The 25,314-nt window shown below is 43.3% G+C and overlaps 1 protein-coding gene across 1 annotated transcript in view; it reads left to right on the top strand.

The window, feature by feature from the left end:
- Positions 1-25,314, top strand: part of WWP2 (WW domain containing E3 ubiquitin protein ligase 2) — a 142,690-nt gene that overhangs the window by 56,538 nt on the left and 60,838 nt on the right. The window contains exons 5-6 of the mRNA XM_040633530.1: positions 5,978-6,115; positions 7,947-8,043. Of these exons, the coding sequence (XP_040489464.1) occupies positions 5,978-6,115; positions 7,947-8,043 (235 nt within the window). The remainder of the gene's footprint in view (positions 1-5,977; positions 6,116-7,946; positions 8,044-25,314) is intronic.

Here is a 25,314-nt window from a genome sequence, read left to right on the forward strand (position 1 = left end):
CGTACCCAAAAAACACAATGGTAGTTATTTAAGTATCATCAACGATCTAGCCCGATTTTATATTTCCCCAGTTGTCTTACAAGTTTCTACCATCAGTTTGTTCCATTTGTTCGAATCGGGATACATATGACATTGATATGTCTTTTCAGTCTCTTTTAACCAATACTTTCTCCTTCCTCTTTTTACCCCCTGTAGTTCATTGTTGAAGAGACTGGACAGTTTGTCCTGTAGTTGCCCACCTTTTGGATCTTGCTGTTTGTGTTCCTGAAGTGTGTTTTAACATGTTCCTCTGTCCCTCTGTGTCTCCTGTAAACACAGAGGTAGATCAAGAGGCTTGATCTGATTGGGTTCTTTGTTTTTCTTTTTGATGAGGTGGTGTAATGAAGGCACACAAATGTCTGCTGGTCTCTCTTGGTGTGCCAGCTTTTGAAGGGTTCTCCTGGCACGGTCCTTGAGATTTTTCCAAATTCTCTTCCCCTAGGTTCTAATATTCAGCTCTACTGCTGTCTGTTGACCTTCATGATGTAGCATTACAAGGTATGGATAACCAGGTAGTACTTAGAACAGAACAGACAGGCACAACCCATAACCGAAGAAGTACATTTGCTGATTGCTGAAGTTAGCATGAGCTCAGGCCTTTGGCTTTCTCGGAGAACCAAAGCCTCTTGCCAGCGGAATATTTTTATTATATATGTTCCATTTGCTCGTAATTGAATCAGACTTCCTCCAGCCATGCTCTAAGTTGGCGCTTTCTGCAGCACCTGCCTATCATTTGTCCAAGGCTTTGATTCCAAGAGACTGATGGGTCCATGTACTTGGGGAGTCATGGGTCTTTCCTAACACATGCTAGGGAGGAACCCAAGGTAGAGTCTTCCTTAAACACTGTGTTCCTGGAAGACCTCGCCATCATCTCAGCCCAAGCCACCATCTGTTCCTGCCTGGAATATTGCACTGACTTCCTCCCAGGTCTTGTCTGCCTCAGCCCTTGCTCCTCCTGCAGCCAGAGTGATTGTACTACAGCGCCAGTCATACCCCTTCCTTGCTCACAGCCTCCTAATGGCTCCCAATCCCATGCAGAAGAAACTCCAGAAACCTTGCGGGAGCTTCTAAGGCTTTCCTTATGGGGTCTGGTGACCTGTCTACTGCCCTCATCTCCTGCTCCCGCCTTCTCTCATCCACTCCAGCCACGCCAGCCTCCCTGCTGTTCCTCAGAGGCGCTTAGGCCTGCTCCTATGTGGGGCCTCTTCGCTTCCTTTTCTCTCCGCCTCCAATATTATTCTCCCCCATACCTACCCGGCTTCCCCTGCCCCCTCCTTCTTTCAGTCTCTGCTCACTTGTCACCTCCCCAGCGAGCCTTTCTCATTGCAGCAAATCTTCCTCCCGCCTCCAGCGCTCACCCTCTGCTTTCCTTGGTTCATTTGTTTCTCCCGTCCTTGCCACCTTCTAACAGATGATGTAATTGTCTTTAAAAAACTGCTTATTGTCTTTTTCCCCCGGAACTAGAATAGAAACACCCAGGCACACGATTTTTGTCTGTTGTGTTGCTGTTAAATCTCAATGACTCGACCAGTAGGTGCTCACTACACATAATGTGGATGGCATGACCACAGGTTGGGGGGCGGGTAACGAGACTGGGAGTAACTGGTGCACTTCCTAGGCGAAATCTGATTCTGGTTATGGCAGTCGACTTACTGTGCCCTTTTTTTCAGCGGTTTCTTGGTGTTTGAGCAGTGCCTCAAAAGGCAGTAGGAAGACATGGTGCAAGAGAAAGGCCCTTTGTAGAGTCGTCAGCATGGCTGTAGCGAAACCTGAGGCCCCCAGAGGCAAAGTGGCTAAGGCTGCTATTTATAGCTAAGCTTCCAGTGTGTGTTTTCCAGCCACACTTACTCCTTTCAGCCTCCCGTGTATGCTCAAGTCTGTCACTCAATTAGCTAATGGTTTCTTTAGTCCCATTATGCATTGTAGGGTTCCCCTGGCTCAGGTATTTTTTTTAAAGAGAATAATGGGGTGTTCTGTTCTCAGAGGTTTAATTTTTAAGTAGCCTTGCCAATTTAAAAAAGCCCCTTTCCAAATTTTTATTATGAAATTTTCAAACAGACAAGAGAATGGAAAGAGGAATACAGTGAACACCCAAATGCCCTCCACCTAGACCCAACACTTGTTACCATTTTGCTACATTTGTTTTATCTGTATGTGTGAGCCTGTGGGCATGTGCATTTTTTCCCTGAACAATTTGAAGGTAAATTGCAGATATTGTAACACTTCCTTCCTAAAAATTTCAGCTTATTCTCCTGTAAAACCGTTCGAAAATTGTAGATACCATCATAATCTTCTTGCATCTCCCAAGAATAGCAACATTCATATGTTTCCATAGGTTCTTATTGTACCTAAGAAAATTAACAGTCATTTCAGACACATTTAATATCCAGTCTGGGTGTAAATTTCTCCACTTGCCCAAGAATATATTTTTTTAAGGTTTTATTTATTTGAGAGAGAAAGTTGGGGGGAGGGGCAGAGGGAGGGGGAGAGAGAGTCTTAACCATGTTGAGCATGAGCCCAACACTGGGCTTGATCTCATGACCCTGAGATCATGACCTGAGCTGAAACCAAGAGTCGGACACTCAACCGACTGTGTCACTCTGGCACCCCACCCCAAGAATATTTTTTTCAAACTAATGTTTAGTAAAACACTGCATGGCATTTCGTGGTTATGTTTGTTCAAATCTAGAAGTTACCTTCTCGCCCTGCTTTTTTAAGAAAAGAAATGTATTTAATGACATTGTCTTTTTGAAGAGTCCAGGACAGTTACTGTATAGATGTCCCGTAATCTGGATTTGTCTGATTCCTTCCTTATGGTATCGTTGAATGTGTTCATCTGTCCCCTTATTTCCTGTAAATTGGGAAGGAGATGTAGTGGCTTAATTGGATTCAGGCTCAGTGCTTTTAGCAAGGAGACTTTAAAAGTGATGTTGTGTATATCACGCTGCATCACATCAGGAGGTTTGTGTATGTCAGGTTATCTCGCTCTTACAAATGCTTCATTTGATCACTTGTTTATGACGATGATGGTCAGAGAAACCGCTCTCTTTTTTTAGTAAATAGAACAATGGAGGAATTATGGTTTCACAAGTTCTGTTTAAAGAGGAAAGACATTCCTCCTTGCTGGCTTTTTTTTAAAGGTAAAATGTATCTCAAGGCTTTGTAAGGTAACTCCTGAGCCTAAAGTATATAATGACTCTATTGGACATGATTAATCGGTAGAGAGAAGAGCTAAGTTGGAACCTTGAGATGAGACCATGTAGGGAAAATGCAAGTTATGCCTGTGGCTTCTGTCAGAGGGCCACAGCAGTGTGACGATCAGGAGTTTGAAATAAGCAACAAGAGGCCTGGGGTTCCCCTCCATTCCCCTCAAACACTATCATCTGTCCAGAAAGGAGGGAAAGCCATGCCCACACTCCATTTATAAAATAATGGCCTTTGAGACACCGAGAAAGGAATTAAGGAAGCTTCTGGAATGCTCATCCCAGCACATTTCTGAGTTCAGAGGGCAGGGCATCTTTAGGAAGTGTCCTAGAAACAAGATGAGAAGATGATTTGTCCTTGGGATGGGTAGGTAGCTCACCTGAGAAGACCTTCTGGAGTTTGTTGTTGCAATCCAGAGAAGGCTCCAAAAGGTCAAGAGAAGTGCATCTTTGCAATGAACGAGTTAGACCAAGAGAAATCAGGACTCTTCAGCCTAAAAACAAGAAAGTCAACAGGGAGATAATAAAAATGACAGGTTATTAGGAGCCCGCTGGGTCCTGATTCATTCTTTACAAGTGCCCCCTGAAAAATGTGCTCTTACTGCTCCTGTTTTCCACGTGGGGAGACTGAGGTGCATGTTAAGTGATTTGCATAATGCTATAGCTACTAAGTAGTAGAACTGAGATTTGAACTCAGTCTGCCTGGCTGGTGCCCATCCTGAACCTCTGTGCTGTACTACCTCCTAGGGACTTAGACGCTGGATCTCAGCATAATACAGTAGGGAGACACCCCTTGACTTTTCTTTATGCAATAATAATAAATATTTATTATCTCCTGGTTTCAGTGGGGCAGAATATATGAGTGGCTTAGCTGGGAAATCTGGCCTGGATTCTCTCATGAGGTTGTAGTCCATATGGTGGCTGGACCACAGTCATCTGAAGGCTAGACTGGGGCTGGAGGCAGTCCTTCCTAGGTGGCTCATTTGCATGGCTGGCAAGGGGGTGCTGGTGGTCTAAAGGCCTCAGTTCTTTCCTGACAGCTAGACTTTTGAAGGAACTCATTTTCAGATTACAAGTATTACTTTATAGAAGTATTTAGAACTCACCCAGCCCCTGAATGAAACTGACTGAAAATACCAACAAGCTCAAAAGGGATCCATTTTTTGGAGATGTTTGGAGGGATCCATTACAGGCAAGAGATAATGAAGGAAGGTAGAGATGCTTAGGAGAACTTGAACACCTAAAGGGTAACTGGTTTCCACATTATTATAGTCGATCCTTGAATTGATCCAGACTTTTCTTTAGTTCTTTTTTTTTTTTAAAGATTTTATTTATTTATTTGACAGAGGGAGAGACAGCCAGCGAGAGAGGGTACACAGCAAGGGGAGTGGGAGAGGAAGAAGCAGGCTTCCAGTGGAGCAGGAAGCCCAATGTGGGGCTCGATCCCAGGACCCCGGGAACAAGACCTGAACCGACAGCAGACGCTTAACGACTGAGCCACTCAGGCGCCCCTGGACTTTTCCTTAGTTCTTAAAGGACTGTGTCTGTATCTTAGATTTGGGGCTGGCTTTTTTAGTTGTGGGAGGTTGGTTCTAGAAAGTACTTAAAAGAGAGACTTATTTATGCATACACTGCCTTGTTCTACAAAACCAGTGAGATAGTTTATAATAATACAATAGCAACTAAGAGATAGAATAAAGTGGTGGTTTGATGAGTGGTGGGTGGGGAGGGAGGTTGGAATGGGTGGCGCTCTCCTAGCCTGGCTTTGTAAGGTGTGGGGAGGCATGGAACAAGCCCATGCCCTTTGGAAATCCTCATAAACGCTGCTCTCTCCATCATTAGCAAATGACCCTGAACTGAAGGTTTTAGCTCTGAGCAGTAACTGGGTGGAAGCTGTTCATGTGGCCAGGCTTGGTGGTGAGGGTTGGGGGCGGGGGCGGTGTGCAGCAGTTTCCAGCCCACGGAGGGTTTGGGGCTTCTGCCTCGTGTCAGTTTGTTCTGTTTTTCTGCTGTGGTTTCCCGACTCTTCTTGCTCGCCCATGGGACTGACTTCCTGGTGTTCTAGGGGCCGGGAGACTCTGAGGTGCCTTCTTACCTCCGTCGCAGAGCCACTTGTCAACTGCTTTCTCCTCAGGCACTAGCCCAGGGCCATGTGACTATTGTGGGGCTGACTTACCCTTGCTGAACTTTTATTGCTTAAAAATTTTTCCTTATTTCAAAGTGAAACATCTTCAGAAGTGAAAATTAGAAACAATATATTTTTTAATACAGATAATCTGAGAAGAAGCCCCCGTAATCCTTCATCTAGAGAGGACTCTTGATGACATTTCCTTGGGGTCTCCTGACCTGTTTCTCTTCTTTTTGCCAGCATCCTTTATATGGGTGATGGGGGGGGGATGCCGCTTGTAACTGCTTCCTCTATATGCCATTAGTATCTCTGGGCTTTCCTCACAGGCCTGCAAGTATAAGCAAACAAATCAGTCATGTAGAAATTATTAAGATATAACATGTTTAGAAAAACAAAATACAGCCTTTCCCCCCAGTCTAAATCAACAGTGATGACAATGAGACCTGTCGTTCCCATTCTTCTTTATATGCCACAAGACAGATGAGAAGCGGCAGAGAAGTGTTGCCAGGGATGTCAGAGTAGGTTAAATGAGAGCTTCTAACTTACAGAATCTTAACTTAGGGTGCATTTGCTTTAGTCCATTCCTGTTGCTTTTCGTGTTCAACAGTGGAGAACACGCAGCTGACCCTGAACCTGCAGACGGAGAACAAAGGCGGTGTTGTCTCGGGCGGTGAGCTGACAATTTTCCTGGACGGGCCAACTGTTGATCTGGGAAGCGTGCCTAATGGCAGTGCCGTGACAGACGGTGAGTGCCTCCCTGCTCCCCAGGGCTGTGCCGGGATGGGGTGGGGCAGGGCTGGGCAGGGTAGGAGGGGATGGTGCCCGACCTTGGTTCCCGACCAGGTACCTGGGTTTGGGTACCACTCAGCCAGCTCTGGCCCGTAGCTAGCCCTGATTCCTCTCAGCAGTCAGCATGATCAAAACTGTGACATGATTTTTTAAAGACAGCTTTCTGATAAAGGACCAAAATAAATGTCAAGTCTTTATACGTGTGTTTTTGTTTGCTTTGAGAGCAGAGAAAGTATCTTTTCATCCCACATGGACTCTGGGAAATAAAATGTCTTTATTAAATGTTACTTGGGCCTATTTTTCCTCCCAATACAGTTAAACTTCCTGGGGAACTTGAAGGTATCTTTTATATGACAGTGTTGGTTGGGAAAGGGGACTGTGTGTCTTAGAGATTCACACTAGCAAAATACAGACAGAAGCAGGGAAATTGGAGTATCTCCCACTCTGTCCTAAATGAGGGCAGTTTGTTTCTTTTGATCTAGTCTGAAATTGGTCACCTTTGAATCTAGCAGGAAATTATTTCATGAAGTCTGAGGTCTGAGATGGGTTGGGTTTCTCCATAATTTTTCTCGTTAAATGTGAGGTAACTGTGGCACTTTCCAGGCCCCAAACAGGCTTTCTGTACTTTCAAGGGAGTGAAATTTGAATTCTAATTTAAGGGCAGTTGGGTAGAATCTCAGTGATTGGATGGGCCTTGACTTGAGAACCTTCCTTCGATGGAGTTGTCCTTCGGGTACCTTGGGTGCATGGAGGAAACATGCATTATTCACTCATTCTGCACGTATATCCATAATTGAGCACCTGGTATGTAGTAGATCTTGGACCAGGTGCTAGCCAGATGGCAGGGGCAAATTTCATATGGTCTCTACTCCTAGGAGTCCATAATTTACTTGGTGGGGGCAGGGATGTTAGACATGAAACAAATAAATGCAGAAATAATTATGTAATTGTAATCATGACAAAAGCTATGAAGGAAAGGTACTGGGTGATGAGATTCTCATACTTCAGGGGGATATCGCTTAAATTGGGGGCCAGGGAAGGTTTCTTTGAGGAAGCTGAGACGCATCTGAACTGAAGAGTTTAGACAGGCCAAGATGGAGGTGTGAGAATGGGGTAGTTGATAAAAGTAGAGGAGTCCCCTGTGCAAAGGCCCTGAGGTTGGAGTGAGCTTGGCCTGCAGTGGAAACGGAAGTGGCCAGGGTGGCTGGACTGGGGAGAACAAGAAGGAGAGTGGTAGCAGGTGAGGCCATAAGGGCAGGTCAGCTCAGACCACCACAGCCTTGAAGACCTTGGTGAGGATTTGGGACCTCATCCTAAGAAGCAGGAAGCTATTGAGGGGTTTTGAGCAGAAGAGTGTCGTGATTTGATTTTAATTGAATTGGCTTTGGCTTTTTAAAAGCTTTCTGGTCGTGATATGGACAAATGCCACCATTGCTTGTCCCTGCTTTGCACGGTCAGCATCTGTTCTGTGTTTCATGTGCTGCGGCTGAAGTTTATTTAACGCACAAGGCAAGTTGCTTGTAAGTGCCTTAGATGTTCTTGAAGGTCCTAGAGAAGAAGAGCTGTTTACCAGGTTTGAGCACCTCTGTTCTGGGGCCCCCGCTCGAATCTCATGTGGCTATCCCTATTGCTGTTCCTGCTGGAGGCCTCCCCTTGCTAGACTTCCAGGGTCCTATGTGATGGGTCACTTGAGTGCACAGACTGAACTTTGTTCCTGAGCCACATCTCAAACAAAGGTTGAGCATCTCAATGTTTCTGTCTTTTCTTGTGATGGGTCCCCTTTTTAGGATCCCAGCCACCTTCGAGAGAATCCAGCGGGACAGCTGTTGCTCCAGAGAACCGGCACCAGCCCCCCAGCACAAACTGCTTTGGTGGGAGATCTCGGTAAGACCCCTCCTTGTGGATGAGGAGGAGCTAGGAAGGTGCTCAGAGATATTGAAAACATGTTGGGAGGTGGCGAAGAACAATTTATGTTAGAAACTGTTGGAAATTTCCAGAGGGCTTATAACTGACTCACTATGTTAAGGAGGTCCAGAGGGGAGTACAGAACTCGGGATTCTCGGAAGAGTCAAGGGTTCCTTGTCAGCGATCGGGACTGGCTAAGCTGGTTATTTGGATAAGAGGGACTGTCGAACAAAACTTAACTGGTGTTTTATGTTACGGGGGCAGCAACCACAGTTATCCTTTTAGGATACACATAGAGATGCTTAGAGCAATGGTTCTTTGTATGTGAGATTTTCCCTCTGTGCATTTCTATTTCTGGGGTCGATTTATGATTCCCTTTGGGGTATTGATTAAGACCTCCTGCGCTTGGAGTCTGAGTTATATTATACTTATTGTACCTATCAGGAATGACTTAATTTTATTTATTGCTATATCCATCTTACACCTGGGTTAACAGTGCAAATTCATTTCCATGCCACCTGAATTCCCAGGTATATTAGAGAGATGGGGAGGAGGGAGTTGGGGACTTTTAAAAAATATTTATTTATTTTTTTAGTATTTATCACAGTGTACAAAATCTCCAGGCATTTTAAGAAAATTTTAGGGAAAAGAATCATATGAGTATAGTTTATAAATTGTTATTATCCACAGAGAGTAGGTGAAAAAACTAGTAAAAAATCTTCCTGGACAAATCCCAGGGATTGGGAATAATGCTTTGAGAAACACAGTATGATTTCAGCCAATGCCCACAGCATTTTGAAAGCTCACTCTAATAAGAGCCGTCAGGCTCTCTGGATTTGGTGGTTTTGAGGTTTGTAAGGTTGTGGTGCCAGGCAGGTGTCAGGAGCAAGAGAGAGTTTCATGTTTGGATCTTTTGTGTGTAGCATCAGTAGAAGCCAAGGTGCCATTTCCCTGTTCTCTTTCATCAAGCCTCTGCAAAGGTGTTGCCTCACACCCTAAAGACCATTCACTCTTTTCCTTGACTTTCTAGGTGAGTTGGGATAAATAGTTGAGTCTCACAGGGTGAGGACTGATGATATAATTGGCAAATTTTGTGTCAACAGAGGCATGAGGGGCACCCAGAGATAGAGAAAACAGAATCTCTTTGGTGGTGAGTAGCTGGTGGAGAAGAACACCTCAGCATTTCACTCTCTGAGAAGGATGCCTTCTTAACTTTGGCAGTAGTGGCTGCCATCTTGGTCTTTGAGCTGACTTGGAAAATTTGTGTCATATGCAACTGATGTCACTTATCTGGGGGCCGGAAGGCAGAGTCCAGCTCTTAATAACTTTGGAATTAAGTTCTTGACCTATTTATTGCTCTCCGGAGTTCTCTAGTTAGTAGATCTTGAGACTCACATGTCCCAGGAGCCCTTCTTTGTTGTTGTTTGTGGTGAGGATTGTCTTGTAGAGCAGCAACCAGACTTTAGCAGAAAATTGGATGCATCTTTGCCCATAACCCATGGTAGACATTCAATGCTAGTTAACTGTTGGTGGGCAGAGTGCCCTCCAAGTAGTTTGAATGGTGTGGATGTCCTCCCCAGTCTACTTAGCTCCTGTAGCCATTTTCCATGCATGGCCACTCAACTTTCACAGGCCTCTGCCATCTAAGTATTTATTCTGTGTTCGCATGGAGCCTGCTGCCATTCAGTAGCAGACACTTTTGAAGGATCACCTGAAGGCAGTGTCAGAATTCTGTGTCCCTAAGAACTCCTTTTCTCCATTGCCGCTGCACTGAAGATCAGGTGGTATCAGGGTTGTTGACTGGATCAGGGTACCAGGCTTTACAAGCTGAAAAAGTAGATTGAATCCTGGCCTGTCATTTACTTGCTCTGTGATATAAGACAAGTCACCAAACGTCTCGGCACCTCAGTTTTTTCACATGCAAAATGGGGATATCGCCTGCCTCACAAGGTCATTGTTGGAACTAACTGAGGTGAGCTGTGTCAACCTTGCACACTGGGAATGCTCGGGGATAGTGGCAGGGGGTGCCTTTGCTCTGGAGACTCTACATCATACCCCCTTCCTCACCTGCAAACCTAGGAAGTGTGGCCTGGCTGATGTTTTTGCATCAAGGTCTAATTAGCAGGGTGATGAATCAAGCCTTCAGGATTCAAGGACAATTCTCTGCTGTCCTTAGTTTCCTGGGGTAGAGGGTAGGCTTCTGCCTGCTGCCTCCTAGACTAAATATTTAGCCTTTGCTGTCTGAGGGGTAGGTTTTTCTTGGACTTGGGTGCTATTCACCGTGATCAAAGATGCTGTGACGTGTCCACGAAGGTGAAGTTTGCCATGTCAAACAGCCTTTTCCTCTCCTTTCCCCTGCTTTATTAAGCTATCAAACTAGGGCTTCATCTACCCAAGATCATCCAGTAAAGGGACCATTTGCTTGCAGAATAAGACCACCAAGCTCTGTCTTTCAGTGGGATCTTGCCCATTCTTGAAGAATAATTGTGTGAAACATCCCTAGTTATTTTATCATGTGGCATAAATTGATTTATAGACACACTGTATTAGTATGCAGTCAGTGGGTCTAGTGGGTCTGGTTGAGAAAAGAAAATATAAATTGTTGCATAGTCTTACAATGAAATACCATCCCATAGTAAAAATAGGTGAAAGATAGTTGCATCAATATGGTGGAATCTCAGAAACATAATGTTGAACAAGAGAAGCAGGCCACGGGCAGGGCATGTGTGTGTGGTGTGTGTGTGTGTGTGTGTGTGTTTATAAAACATTGTATGATATAATTTATATTAACTTGAAAAAGTAAAAACAAACCATATATATTTTTTATGGATGCCTCCATAAGTAGTAAAACCATAAAAAAATGGAAGGAATAAGTGACCCTGAATTCAGTAGAATGGTTATCATTGTGGGGCTGGAGGTGGGTAAAATTGGGGGGGGGGGGGTGTCTGTGAGTGTTCATCTTACTCGTCTTCTTTGAACCGAATATATATTTAATATATTCTTTGGTTTGCGTGATATATTTCACAACAAGGAAGGAAAAAGTGTCCTCTATCAACCTGAGAAAACTGAACAGCGATGGTATTAGGCTGGAGAGACTGTCGTTTGCTATTGAGTTAGACAGATGTCAGAACTTAGGATTTCTCCAGCTCTATAACAACCACTTATTTCCCTTCTCCCCAGCTGATCTATGTAGCAGTAGCCAGTGATTTGAAGTCGGTGCTCCACAGCACCTCATAAGTTGTGCTCCTGTCACTTTGAAATCTCAGGCTTGAGAACTTAGTTCGGGAGTTGGGGGAATGGGTTCCAGATAAAATCCGGCCACTGCCAGATAATGTATCTGAACAGCACTAGTCTTGGTGGCCTGAGAGGCCTGGCCTGACCCTATTTGGCGTTTGATTGGAGTGGGCGCGATTAGGTGGTGCACCCCGGATTCTGTCAGCGTGTCATGCTGCCTTGCGTCCTCAGCCAGTGTTCCTTCTTCCAGCGCAGGGGTAGAGAGTGCCTGGTGTGTGATGGAGCCCCCAGGAGAGCGCGTGTGCTCGTTGGCACAGGGAGTACCTACCACACCCTTTAATAATCCCCCAGAGTTTATTTTATTTTGCTGGAATGAGGGCTGGCTTTGGGAACGGTGCCTAAGTCAATTCAGGTTTTGCAGATCTGATATGTGCCTGGTACCGTGCGCACACTACCCACGGCTTGCCAGGAGCATGGCCTCCATTTTCCACAGGCAGTTCACAGTCTTCATGATACACGAGCTCTGTATGAAACAGGCAAATAAAACTAGGAGCCTTCCGGGCAGTTCAGAGAGAGAAGAAATCTGTGGGTTCAAAGGGAAAGACCAAGGAGAGAGTGGAGTGGGAGTTTGCAGAGAGACTATCGTCCCTTGTCCGGGGGTTCAGTGCACTATCTCAGGGGCTGACTAGCGGAGGGAGCGAACGGTGAAGGAGAGAAACCAACAGTGGGGCGTCCGTGGAGGGAACGGACCCGGCAGAGAGGATCCACACTGGTATTGGCAGCTGTCTTCAGAGGTACTGTTCTGTAGGAAATGGGTGTGAAACTCTAGACTGGAGAGTAGAAAGTCGGGATGTCAGTCCCTCTGTACTTCGCTGATGCTCCGTCACCTGTGAGTTTCCCCTCCCCAGCCGTTCTATGAAATCGGGGCAAGAAGGGGAAACCAGCTCACAGCTGAAACCCGCAGGGCTGTCTGTGAGCTGCGCCGCTCCTCCAAGCATAGCCTGACGTGCCTTCTGACCTGACCAACTAGCTCCTCAGTCAAGAATCCCTATAGATTTTCCATAGTTATATAGGGAACTGGGGAGACAAAAAGGGAAGAAGGCATTGAGTTTTTTCATTAATGGTCCTGAAGACCGAAAGAGGTCTTGTTGAAGTAGCTGTAAGGAGCTTAAGCAATTAATTTTCCTTTGTTGTATGTGTACACATTTGTTTTATGGAAGCGTAGATGTGAACGTGCAGGGATGTATGTGCCTCTGTGTGTTTGATGTGAGGCGATGGAGGCCTGGAATTTGCCCACATCCATCTTCAGCTGTGAGTACTGGCCAGTATTGGGCAGACCCCGCGTTTAACACGCTCCCCTGTGATTGTTTTACATGTAAAAGTTTCAGAACCTCTTATGATAGAGTTTTCATCCACCCTCCTTTCCTCTTTCCTTTTTGTCCTGCTTTGATGAAAGCATATGAAATTTATTGATTCCCTTGCTTGGCATTAATGGCCTCTGAAGATTTAAAGAGTTATCGTCTCAGGGACTTACAAAGCCCCAAGGTCTCTGGTGAGCTCTAAATAGCTCATCAGCTGTGTCTGCAGACAGCCTAGCCCAGAAAGGAAAGAAAAATAAACTCAACGGGGAGTGAGTCTGCTGGGAACACTGCTGGGAGTCCTGGGAGGGCCAAGGGGGTTTGGGAAGCAAAGCTAATGGGGACAGAGAGACGGATAGGACGGGATTTGAGCCTTTGGGCCCTGGGCCATTTTCTCAGTCATTGTTGGCCACTGCTAGCTCTCCTGCAGTTGAGATGACTAAAGGCTACTTGATTTGAAACTGTAGTTATTTAAGAGATGTCACCCTGTCAGCATGAAATACAGTTTAACACCTTTACAGTTTTCATTCAAGCCTCCTACCCAACAGCTTCTACGTTATTTATTTATTCCTTAAAAAGATTTGTTTGTTTGTTTGTTTATTTATTTATTTATTTATTTGACGGGGGCCGGGGCGGGGGGAGAGAGAGAGCCAGCAAGAGAGGGAACACATGGGGCGCCTGGGTGGCACAGCGGTTAAGCGTCTGCCTTCGGCTCAGGGCGTGATCCCGGCGTTATGGGATCGAGCCCCACATCAGGCTCCTCCGCTATGAGCCTGCTTCTTCCTCTCCCACTCCCCCTGCTTGTGTTTCCTCTCTCGCTGGCTGTCTCTATCTCTGTCAAATAAATAAATAAAATCTTTAAAAAAAAAAAAAGAGAGGGAACACAAGCAGGGGGAGTGGGAGAGGAAGAAGCAGGCTCCCAGCGGAGGAGCCTGATACGAGGTTCGATCCCAGGACTCCGGGATCACGCCCTGAGCTGAAGGCAGATGCTTAACGACTGAGCCACCCAGGCGCCCCAATAGCTTCTACTTTAAATCTGGGTATAGTCTCAGGATTGCTGAGGAAGGGAAAGGAGTAAGAAGAAAAATAAGTGTAATTCATTAATTCCTTTAGGAATAACTAAGACTCCGTCCCTGCTTACACGGGACTCTTCCCTGAGTGGTTGGTTTATATGGAATAGGATTGAGACTGTAGACTCACTGTGTTGTCAAAGCAAGGCGTTGAAAAGTAATCATGGAGATTAATTACACATTAATTTATACATTAATTTACTAATTTTGCACTAATTAAAATTCTGCACTATACATTATTTTATGCTTATCTTTTCAGATCTGTGTATTTTATAGGTATTTATTGGGCATTTCTTCTCTGTGAGCGTAGAGAGGTGTGGTGTATGCCAGAAAGCTGGTTGGAAACTTTTCATGAACTAGGAGAAGGTAAGGCAGATGCCTGCAATAGAAGGCAATATTCATTCCACAGACAGGAATGCCAGGCTCTGAGCTAGGTCGTGGTCAGAGCTAGCTGTCATCAAGGACCGTGCCCTCTAGTAGGAGACAGATACACAGGTGACAGTGTAGTGTGATGGATTGTGTAGCAGTGGTGAGTTCACATGCAAGAGGAAGATCGTGGGAAGTGGACCTGAATCCACCTGGGGGGTTTGGGGAAGACCTCCCATGTTTGAGCTGTACTTTGAAAGGAATTTGCAGACCAGTGGCATCAAGGTGAGGGAAGGTACTCCAGGAGGAGGGTATGGCGTGGTCAAAGGCAAGGCAGAATAAAGAGTACTTAGCATATTTGAGGAAATATTGGTCATTTGCTAATGTTGATATGAAAGATATTTGGGATAATAGCTGTAGCAAACTGTGGTTCACAGGCCAGCTCCAGGATGCCACCTGTTCGTTTGTTTTGGTTTTAGGGTTTTTTTTTTTAAAGAGCAGTGTTAGGTTCACTGCAAAATTTAGTGGAAAGTACAGAGATTTCCCATAAACCTCCTGCCTCCACATAGACACACTTTCCCCTACTATTAACATCACGCACTAGCATGGCCCATTTGTTAAACAGTTGATGAACCTAGGTTGATATACCATTATCCCCCAAAGTCCAGAGTTTGCATTACAGTTCACTCTCAGTGTTGTACGTTCTTTGGGTTTTGATGAACTTACAGTGACACTTATCCACCATTATAGTGTCATATAGGTTAGTTTCACTGCCCAAAAAATCCTCTGTGCTCTTGTTCATCCTTCTCTCACCCTTAACTCCTGCAACCACTGCCTCTTTTAAAGTCTCCAAAAAACCGCCTTTTCTAGAATGTCATATAATTGGATTCAAAGTATGTGGCTCAGATTGACTTCTTTTACTTAGTAATATGCATTTAGGCTTCCTTCATGTATCTTTATGGCTTGGGAGCTCATTTGTTTTTAGCGCTGGATACTATTCCATTGGACGTACCACAGTTTATTCATCCATTCACCTACTGAAGAACAGGCTTGATTCCTTCCAGGTTTTGACAACCATGAATAAAGCTGCTATAAACATCTGTGTGCAGGTTTTTTTGTGGACATGTTTTCAGCTCCTTCAGGTAAATACCAAGGAGAGTGATTGCTGGAGCATATGGTAAGAGCATATTTTGTTTTGTAAGAAACTGCCAGGCTGTCTCCTAGAGTGGCTGCACCATATTGCATTTCCACCAGCAATGAGTGAGAGTTCTTGTTGTTCCATATCCTCACCAGTATTTGGTGTTATCAGTGTTCTAGATTTTGGCCATTCTTAAAGCTTTGTAGTAGTATCTCGTTGCTGTTTTAATTTGCATTTTCCTGATGACATATGATGTACAGCATCTTTTTCTTTTTCTTCAAGTTTTTATTTAAGTTCTAGTTAGCTAACATATATGGTAAAATTGGTCTCAGGCATAGAATTTAGTGATTCAGCTCTTACGTACAACACCCAGAGCTGATCACAACAAGTGCCCTCCTTAATACCTATCACCCATTTAACCCATCTCCCCACCCACCTCCCTCCATCAACCTCAATTTATTCTCTATCATTATGGTTTGCTTCCCTCTCTCTCTTTTTTCCCCCTTCCACTGTGTTCATCTGTTTTGTTTCTTAAATTCCATGTATGAGTAGATCATATGGTATTTTTCTTTGACTTATTTCACTTAGCATAATACACTCTAGCTCCATCCACAGCATTGCAAATGACAAGATTTCATTCTTTTTGATGGCAGCTGAATTCCACTGTACATAAACACACACACACACACACACACACACACACACACACACACACCCGTCTTCTTTATCCATTAACCAGTTGGTGGACATTTGGGCTCTTTCTATAGTTTGACTATTGTTGATAATGCTGTTATAAACATTGGGAACATCAGGGTGCATGTACCCCTTCAAATCTGTATTTTTGTATCCTTTGGGTAAATACCTAGTAGTGCAATTGCTGGGTTGTAAGGTAGTTCTATTTTTAATTTTTTGAGGAACCTCCATACTGTTTTCCAGAGTGGCTGCACCAGTTTGCGTTCCCACCAACAGGGCAAGAGGGTTTTGCTTTTGTGCAGCATCTTTTCATAGGCTTATTTTTCATCCGTATCTTCTTTGAGAAGGTGTCTGTTCAGGTCTTTGGCCTATTTTTTACTTGGGTGGTTTCTTTTCTGATTGTTGAGTTGTAAGAGTTCTTCGTATATTTTGGGTAACAGTCTTTTTCTCAGATATGTCTTTTTCAAATATTTTCTCCTAGTCTGTGGCTTGTCTTAATTCTCTTGACCACCTGTTTTTGTAAATAATGTTTTATTTGATTTACAGCTATGCTCATTCATTTACATACTGTCTGTGGCCTCTTTTATGCTACAGTGGCAGAGTTAAGTAGTTGTGATAGAGATCGGATGGTCTGCAAAGCCTAAAATATTTGCTTTTTGGCCCTCTGTAGCCAGTTTGCTGATCCCTGCTATAGGAGATGGTAAGAAGGCAAGACCAGTTCATAAAGGGCTTTTATGCTTTACTGAGGACTTAAGATTTATTCTTTGGAGCCAGGGAATCACTGAATTTTGAGCAAGGGCATGATGTACTATTTTTTTTTTTTTTGATAAATTATCCAGGAATGTATCTAATGGATAAATTTGAAGCTGTATCAGTTAGGGTTCATTTCAGGAAACAGAAACCACTTTAGGTATTTTGAGCAGAAAAGGATTTAATATGGGGAATTAGGTGTTTACAGAAGTCTTTGAATGGGCTGGAGGAACAAGTGTGACCTTTCCCATCCTTAGTTTCAAGGTCACAGCGTTGCATCTGCAATCTAGTTGTCAGGAAAATCTAGTTGCTACTGCCCCTCCAGCTGCCTTCCACGCATGCAGTGAAGAATGGAATAGAAGACAGTGGGAATGTCTGCCACAGTGGAGGTTGAGATTAGAACCAGGGACCAAGAGGAGGACCATTGTAGGAACTGGTGAGTTAGGAGTTGATGACTGGCTTTGGGCAGTGGCAGAATGGAGAGAAGTCAAGAGAAATACCTAGAAATACCTAGGGGGTATAATCATTAAGCAGGACCAGGTGACTGACTAATGAGAGTGAAGGATGAGTAGGAATAGAGAGGACTCAGCACTTTGTGATGTTATTCATGGAAATAAGAAATGAAGAAGGGGAGGAGCTTATGAAGCTGTCTCTTTAAAATGGCATCCCCCAGAAGCATTGGGATTGGTGATAGTGGTGTGTGTGGCCCTGAGGCAGTCACACTCTGAAAGTGTATCCATAGGGGAAGGAATGAAAACCAAACTTTAAGAGATACAGAGCAAAACAAAATGTATTTCTGACATTGAACAATGGGGCCATTATAAGTGTCACCACAATGAGGGCACAGCAGTGATATTTCTACTTTAATTAGGTCTATATCTGGATTCTGGGATTTCTCAGTTCTAGAAAATTGTGGTTGAAAGGGAAAGGATTTACAGAGAAGCAAATAAAGTATGGGTCTTGGAGAAATGACTTTTTAGTCATGGTTGCTTAGGCAGCTTGGGTCTGTGGTGATTAAAGAGCAGAGCAGAACTGATGGCAGATGCTTTGGACAGATGGGGACGGCGGGGAAGGGGATTGCTTAAGCCAGTTTGTGGCGTAGTGTGGTGTGATGAGGTTAGACTTTTCTTTTAGAATTCTGTTGGCACTGGATGGCTCCTTTCAAGAGCGCCAAGGTCCGTGGAGGTGGAGATTTGGGGTTTAGTTTAGTGACCGTCTTTATGATGGCATACTCAGTAGCCTTGATAGAATGACTCCTTTCAAACACTGAAAGAATTCTATATTTAGGTTGTGCATTTTAGATGAAAAGTTCCAGAACCAAAATACAGAATTTATATAGCATGATGCTTCACGTGTCACAGTGTTCTGAAGTTATTATGTACCCTTAACTTATTAAAAATATAGTGAATATATTTTCTTCAATATTCTTTGGGCCTCCCTTCCTTATTTCCCTTTATATATTAGTTCATTTCATTCTGGTATCTGGTTCTATCATCCTGCCAAAATTATAGCCACAAAGGCCCACCTGACCTAGCTGCAGGTTTAACTTTGTGGACTAGTTCTTTCTGGAAACGTATGTCCTGTGCCTTGCAGAATCCCAGAGTGTTCCTCTTTTTTCTGGTTTTATTGATCTTTATTATTTAAAAAATAAATCTGACCCATGCAAATATGTATATGAATACATACATACATATATGTATGGCTGTATTATTTAACAATAAGATGCAGGAATAAATAGGCATTCAAGAGAGGCATTGTGAAGAAGATGACCTTTCAGCAAAGATTTGAAGATGAGGGTTGGCCATGAGGATATCTGGGAGGAAGAATATCTGGGCAGAGGAATGGCTTTGGCCAAGGCCTTTGGAGCTGGAAGAAGGGTAGGGAGGCCAGTCTGGATCATGTGGAGGGAGTGGTGGGAAATTAGGAGATGAGGGCGGCAATAGGTGGGGCCAGATCGTGTCTGTGAACTTCTGCTTTATGCATTTCAAGATTACGTTATTGGGTCCGTGCTATGAATTTGAAATATGACTTATGTGCAAATTGAACTTTTTATCTTTATCTCATGATCCTCTTTTTTTTAGTGCTTTTTTTCCTGAAAATTTATTTGGTCTGAACAATGGAAAGGAACAACCTACAACATAGATAACACTCAAAAGCATTATGCTAAGTGCAGGGAGCTAGACACAAAAGGCTACATTGTGTATGAATCCATTTATATAACATTTTGGAAAAGGCAAAATTATAGGTATAGAAATCCAATCAGCAGTTTCTAGGAATTGACGGGGGTGGGTGGTGGGATTAACTGCAAAAGGGCACCAGAAATGTTTGGGGGTGATAGCAATGTTCTGTGTCTTGATTGTGGTGGTGGTAACACGATTGTATACATTTGTTACAACTCGTTAGACTGTAACCTTATAAAGGGTGAATTTAACTCAATGTAAATTACACCTGATTTGTAAAAATTATTTTAAAAAATCTGTTTGGTTTGACATTAGCATAACTGTCCCAGCTTCCTTTTGTTTTGTACTTGCTTGGCATATTTTCCCCCCACCCATTGAGTTTCAGCCCTTCTGGTGTTTGTATTTTAATGCCATTGAACTAAAAATTTAAAATACCATATGATAGCGTCTGTCTTGAAACTGCCACAGGCCATTTATGTTTCTTTGTTTCTTGATCTCTTTGGAGTTGTTTTCACCATCCTCTTGCCTTTTCAGTTTCTGTCTGTCCTGCCTTCTTTGTTTCCTATCTCTAGGCTGACTTTGCACTTTAAGCCTGTGTTTGCTATGCCTTTTCTTGGTATTGATGAGTTGAAGTCATCTTTGGCTCGCTGATTATTTGATAATAGAGTGTGAAATTCTGCATCCAGCAGTGTGAAGAGAATGGGAACTTATTCGTTTGCTCCCTGTCTGAAGATTTTGTTTGGCTTTACTTTTTCGCACGCCTAACATGTTGGGTTTACTTTGTGTAGACAAATAGCCTTTGAAGGTATAACGTCTAAGTGATGAAATGACAAAAATTTTAAAAAATGAGGTTAGTGGACACCCGGGGTTGGATGTATAATTGTTGTTTTGCAAAGGAGAAGGAGAGGGTAAGACCAGGTTTGTTTGTTGTTGTTTTTGTTTTAACTTTTACCTTTAAAAAAGGTCTAAGAAAGACATTTTAAATCACATCGTTTGGTTTTGCTTAGGCTTAGAAAAGAATGAACTGCAGACTATTGAGGAGTAACTTCTTCCATCTACTTCCTTTTGGAGGGGAGAAGGTGCAGGTGGAGTGGCGCCAAACTCTCAGCCAAATACCATGTTAAAGGCATCTGTGCATTATTCATCTTTCTGCCCTCAGCAGAGCTAGAATAGTGCCCGGCTGCACGTAGCAGCAGCTCAATAAATATTTGTTGAGTTGAAAGAGTCTGTGTTCTTGCTCCTTATTTGCCAAAACTTCAGGGTGGGTCTTGCTACTAGTTTACATTCCTTGGCTCCACTTCTCCTGAGAAGTGATGATTTCAGGGGCCCAGGGTGTAGGGGAGACTTTTTTATCAGGACTGCCTTGTGCTTTCCAAGGCTTAGCCTAACCGCCAAGAGCGTGGTGGGTTCCCACAGCCCGCTCACTCTCTCCTTTTGCATCTGTTTTTTCCTCATGACTGATATTTCCATATTGAACCCTTTGCATGGACTATTCTTTTCAAATCCTTGCAACTTTTAAGGTTAACATTGGAATCAGACATAAGTTGACACATAAATATGTCTTTTTTGGAAAAAGAATGTGTAAAGTCTAGTTGAAGTTCCCATGGGATTGTTGAATCTTAGAAGTGTATCTCCTAAAAGATATTGCATCACAGAAGTGCTGTTGCCGTGAGATGAGCCCTGATTGCACAGAGCCAGCTGTACCACGCCTGCATAAGACCTTCTGAAATCAGAGTGAAATAGGGTGATCAGTAAGAATTTGGGCCAAGGCTATTACCTAGCCACATATTTGAGAGCTTGTTTGGCGGTTCTAGCAGGGGAGCGCAGCTACTCGTATACCCTTGACGAAAGGACCGTCCTCCTCTATTGGGGAAGGTCGTCCTCTTCGACTGAGAGCACAGCTTCGAGAGGGATGCACATGGAGCGGTGAGGGAGGAAGGGGACACCCGCCTAGCCAGCCAGATCAGCCGAATCAACCCTGGCGATAAATGGGGTGACAGATGTCGCAGCCAGATCGCCCTCACATCCTCCCTAGCCACATATTTGAAAGTTAGTATTGTCTTATGTGGAAATTGACATTTATTTGTATTGAGAGGTTGTATCAGTTTTCAGTTGCTGTGTAATAAATTACCATAAACTTAGGGGTTAAAATAGTAATATTTTTAAGCTCATGATTCTGTAGTGGTACAGTGTGGTTGGCTGGCTTGTCTACTCAGGGTCCCACAAGGCCAAAATCAAGGTGTTGTCTGGGTTGCATTCTAATCTGGAAAGTCTAAGGAAGACTTTGCTTCAAAGCTCATCCCGGTGGTTGGTAGACTTCAGTTACTTGTGGGTGTAGGACTGAGGTCCTTGTTTTCTTACTGGCTGTTAACTGAGGCATCTCTCAGGTCTGAAAGGCCACCTGCATTCCTTCTCATATAGGTGCCCCCCACTCTCTTGAGCTTTGAATCTCTCCGATTTTCTTTTTTGCTCTCCACTTCTGATACCTGCTAGAGAAAGCATACTGTTTTTATATTATATAATTCGATCAGGCCTGCTTGCATGAACACCCTTTCTTAATTTCATGTGTGCCATATAACCTAACATAATCACGGGTATGATATTTTGTCACATTCACTGGTTTTAGGCATTAGGGTGGGGTATCTTTGGGAGGAGGGAGCATTTTAGAAATTCTGCCCACCACAGAAGGTGTCTCTCTAAATTCTCATGTTTAGTCACTTGCCTACTCTTTACCTGTTGAAGTGTGCTTGAAAATTACTGCTAGAACAAATAAAAACCCATGCCAGATAAAATTTGGTTAGATTTGGAGATTGTCTCATAAGTTTAGTAGATATGTGTGGGCATGAAATGAGTCTAGTGAAGTGATTTTTATTTCTAGACCCTGATATTAGAGAATGTCTTTACATGATGATTAGAGCTGGTCTTCCTGGAAGGCAGTAGCTCTGATACTTCTCAGTTACCTCCTAGACCCTGGATTCCATCCCCTGGCATGGATTCCATTCTGTAAAGGGTTGGCGGGAGATGAGGAGGTGATGAGTGACTGGACTGCAAAGAACATAGGCAGTGCTAGAGATTACAGGCCCACGAGTGCTTTTGAACTTGACAGCCTGCTTCTTTTATTCATTCAGCAAATATTTTCATATGCCTTTTTGTGGGGCCAGGCACATGCTGGGTGCTGGTTATGCAAAGAAACATAAAAGAGACATTGTGCTTGCCCTCACGGACCTTATTGGGTATAGACATTGAACAAATAAACACACAAACAAATACATAATTACAAATAGAAGTGCCATAAAGGGAAAATTAGAAGGCTTTGTGAGAGAATATAAGGGAATTTACTATAGCCTGGGAGATGAGGGACATTTAGACCAAGATTTGGATTGGGTGTCCAGAGAAGGGTCTGCCAGGCAAGTAGATCTGCAAAGGCTCTGAATTATCCTCAGGAGCAGTTTAGAGGGATGTTCCGAGGAATGTCCAAGGAACATACTCTTTTTGGAGCTTACCTCACTCCTGCTGGATTTCTGCCTTTTTGATTTGCTGGGTCAGAACACATAGAAATAACAGCCAAATGTACTGTTGACCTCAGTACCTCAGGGTCCTGTGTAGTTCTTTTTGGTCTGAGGCTGTAGCACAAGGGGCCCTCAAAGAAGAGCTGATTTCAGTAGGAAGAAGGTGGAGATGCCCTTCTGGCTTTATCCGTACAAGGTGGGGCTCCGCATCTCTTTCAGGGTCCACCGGACAGGTTCCTCCTGCATGTCACTGGAGGCTGGTGGCCCGCAGCACTCGCCGCACGAGCATCCTGTGCCCTTGTAGCGTCTCAGGCCAAGGGACATATCAGTCCCTGACTGTGGCACCGAGCTGGGTAGAATGAGGAGTGAATACTTCCCCTGAACTTCAGCTCCCTTTCAAGTAGGGGAGGGTTTTGAGTATTCTTTTCTATTACTCTTGACCTACAACCTGGAATTAGGTTAGATGAATAAAACGTATTGTATGATGTCTTGTAAGATGAATCTTTCAGTCTCCTAAAGCTGCCACTGTTGAGAGGATTGCTCTGTACTCCAGTTTGGGCGAAAGTAAATCATTTGTCTTTCCGAAAAGTTGAATGGACTTGGCAGCAGTTTTATTTTTACCTTTCCTGTCATTTCTGAGGCTGGCAGCCTGGAGGTAGGGTGTGGAATGGAGCCGTAAATTACCCTTGAAATGACTAGAATGGTCCCATTTTAACTCTTAATTGCGCCTTTCCTTTTCACCTCTCCTTTAATCCATGCTTATTATTATTATTACTTTTTTTTTTTGTTTCCCCTGAATCCACATTTAAATGGGGTGGAGGGATTGAAGAGGGTGTAGGTGGGAGCACGTTTGCTTATTGATGCCTCTCTGAATGGTGGAAACCATTTCTTTCCCCATCACGAATTCCCGTTGGCTTTTTTTTTTTTTTCAGGGCTTCTATTTTAAGTCACTGTTTTTATTCTTTTTTTTTTTTTTTTTTTCTGGTTCTGTCTTACTGGAAACTGGCCCAGCCTCACTCAGTTTTGTTTCCATGCTGCTATTAAAAGACAATGCCCAGTTAAGAGGCCTTGGATGAGAGGCGGGACAGCCACCCTCTTGGGTCCAGTCATCCAGGCAAATATCAGTTCTCTGGATTGGAATGTGAGAAGAGTTTGAAATTTATTAGGTGATTTTAACTTCTGCATCGTTATTGATTTGTTTTTGTAAATGGAGGAAAACTCACTGTTAGTTGCTATACCCTGAAACTTCTCATGTGCTGAACTCCAATACCAATGGGCCTGAATCTGAGGTCAAAGAACCTCCCTTTTGTGTCCCGGGCCTCTTTTATCAAGGTAGAAAATTATGCTCGGCACCCAGTATGCAGTCAACCAGGAATTCTCAACATTTGGGAGAAATGTGTTCCTGGGCTTTGAAGAATCCTCACATTTATTAATACAGAGTGTTTGGAGAGTCTTGAGTATTGCCTAAAGTACATTGTTATCAAGATTCTTGTTTTCTGTGTTGTTTTGAGCATATCTTCACACAGTACGTTACCCGTCTTTTAAAACTTTTGCTCACTTTTATTTTTTCTCATGTGATGAACTGTTTTTGCAGTGGCTGAAATATAAAAATTGATTTTTGAAATTATTAAGTTAGGTTTACTGAGGTATAATTTATATACAGTAAAATTCACCCTTTGCTGTGTACAGTTCTGTGGGTTTTGACAAAAGCGTACAGTCTGATAACCACTACCGTATTCAAGATATACATAGTTTTATCTTCCTGAAAAGTTCCCTTGTGCCTCTTCGTAGTCGTCATCTCCTTCTGCCTCCAGCCACTGGCAAACACCAGTCTGTTTTCTTTCCATACAGTTTGCCTTGCTTCTTCCTCCATGTTATAAAAATGGAACGAAACACTGTAGCCTTTTGAGTCTGTCTTCTGGTTAGCATAGTGCATTTGAGGTGAATCTATATTGTTGCATGTACTGGTAGTTTGTTTGCTTTTATTTGCTGAGTACTAGTCCTTTGTATGGATGTACCACAGTCTGTCTGTTCATTCACCAGTTGAAGGACTTTGGGTTGTTTACAGTTTTGGAAATTATGAATCAAGTCACTATAAACATTTGCTTACAGGTTATGGAAACATATGTTTTCCTTTCTTTTGGGTAAATACCTAGGAGTAGAATTGCTGATTTGTATACTAAGGCATATTTACCTTTATGAGAAAATGCCAAACCATTTCCTTTTTTTTTTTTTTCCTCCAAACCGCTTTCTCAAGTGGCTTTACCACATCCCATTCCCTCCAGCAGTGTCTGAGAGTTTCAGTTGCTTTGTGTCCGTCGTCTTCAGCACTTGCTACTGTCAGTTCTTTTGTTTATCTGTTTTTACTGTGTCCATTCTAATAGGCATGTGATGGTATCTCATTGTGATTTTAATTCATATTTCCCTAATGACTAATGATGTAGAACAACTTTCTTGTGCTTATTTGCCATTTCTAGATTGTCTCTGGTGAAATGTTTGTTAAAATCTTTTATTTTTTTTTTTAAAGATTTATTTATTTATTCGACAGAGAGAGAGACAGCCAGCGAGAGAGGGAACACAAGCAGGGGGAGTGGGAGAGGAAGAAGCAGGCTTATAGCGGGAGAGCCTGATGTGGGGCTCGATCCCATAATGCCGGGATCACACCCTGAGCTGAAGGCAGACGCTCAACCGCTGTGCCACCCAGGCGCCCCTGATTATTTTTTTGATTATTTTTTATATGGTTTGTTGTTATTAAGTTTTGAGAGTTCTTTATATATTCTTGATCTAAGTCCTTTATCAGATATATATTTTGCAAATATATTTTCCCCGTGTCTAGATTGTCTTTTTGTTTTCTTGATAGCGTCTTTGGAAGAGCAGCAATTTTGAATTTTGATGAAGCTACCAACTACTTTATTTATTTATTTATTTATTTATTTATTTATTTATTTATTT

This window comes from Ursus maritimus, unplaced genomic scaffold (genome assembly GCF_017311325.1).
Source record: "Ursus maritimus isolate PB19 unplaced genomic scaffold, ASM1731132v1 scaffold_19, whole genome shotgun sequence".
NCBI lineage: Eukaryota > Metazoa > Chordata > Mammalia > Carnivora > Ursidae > Ursus > Ursus maritimus.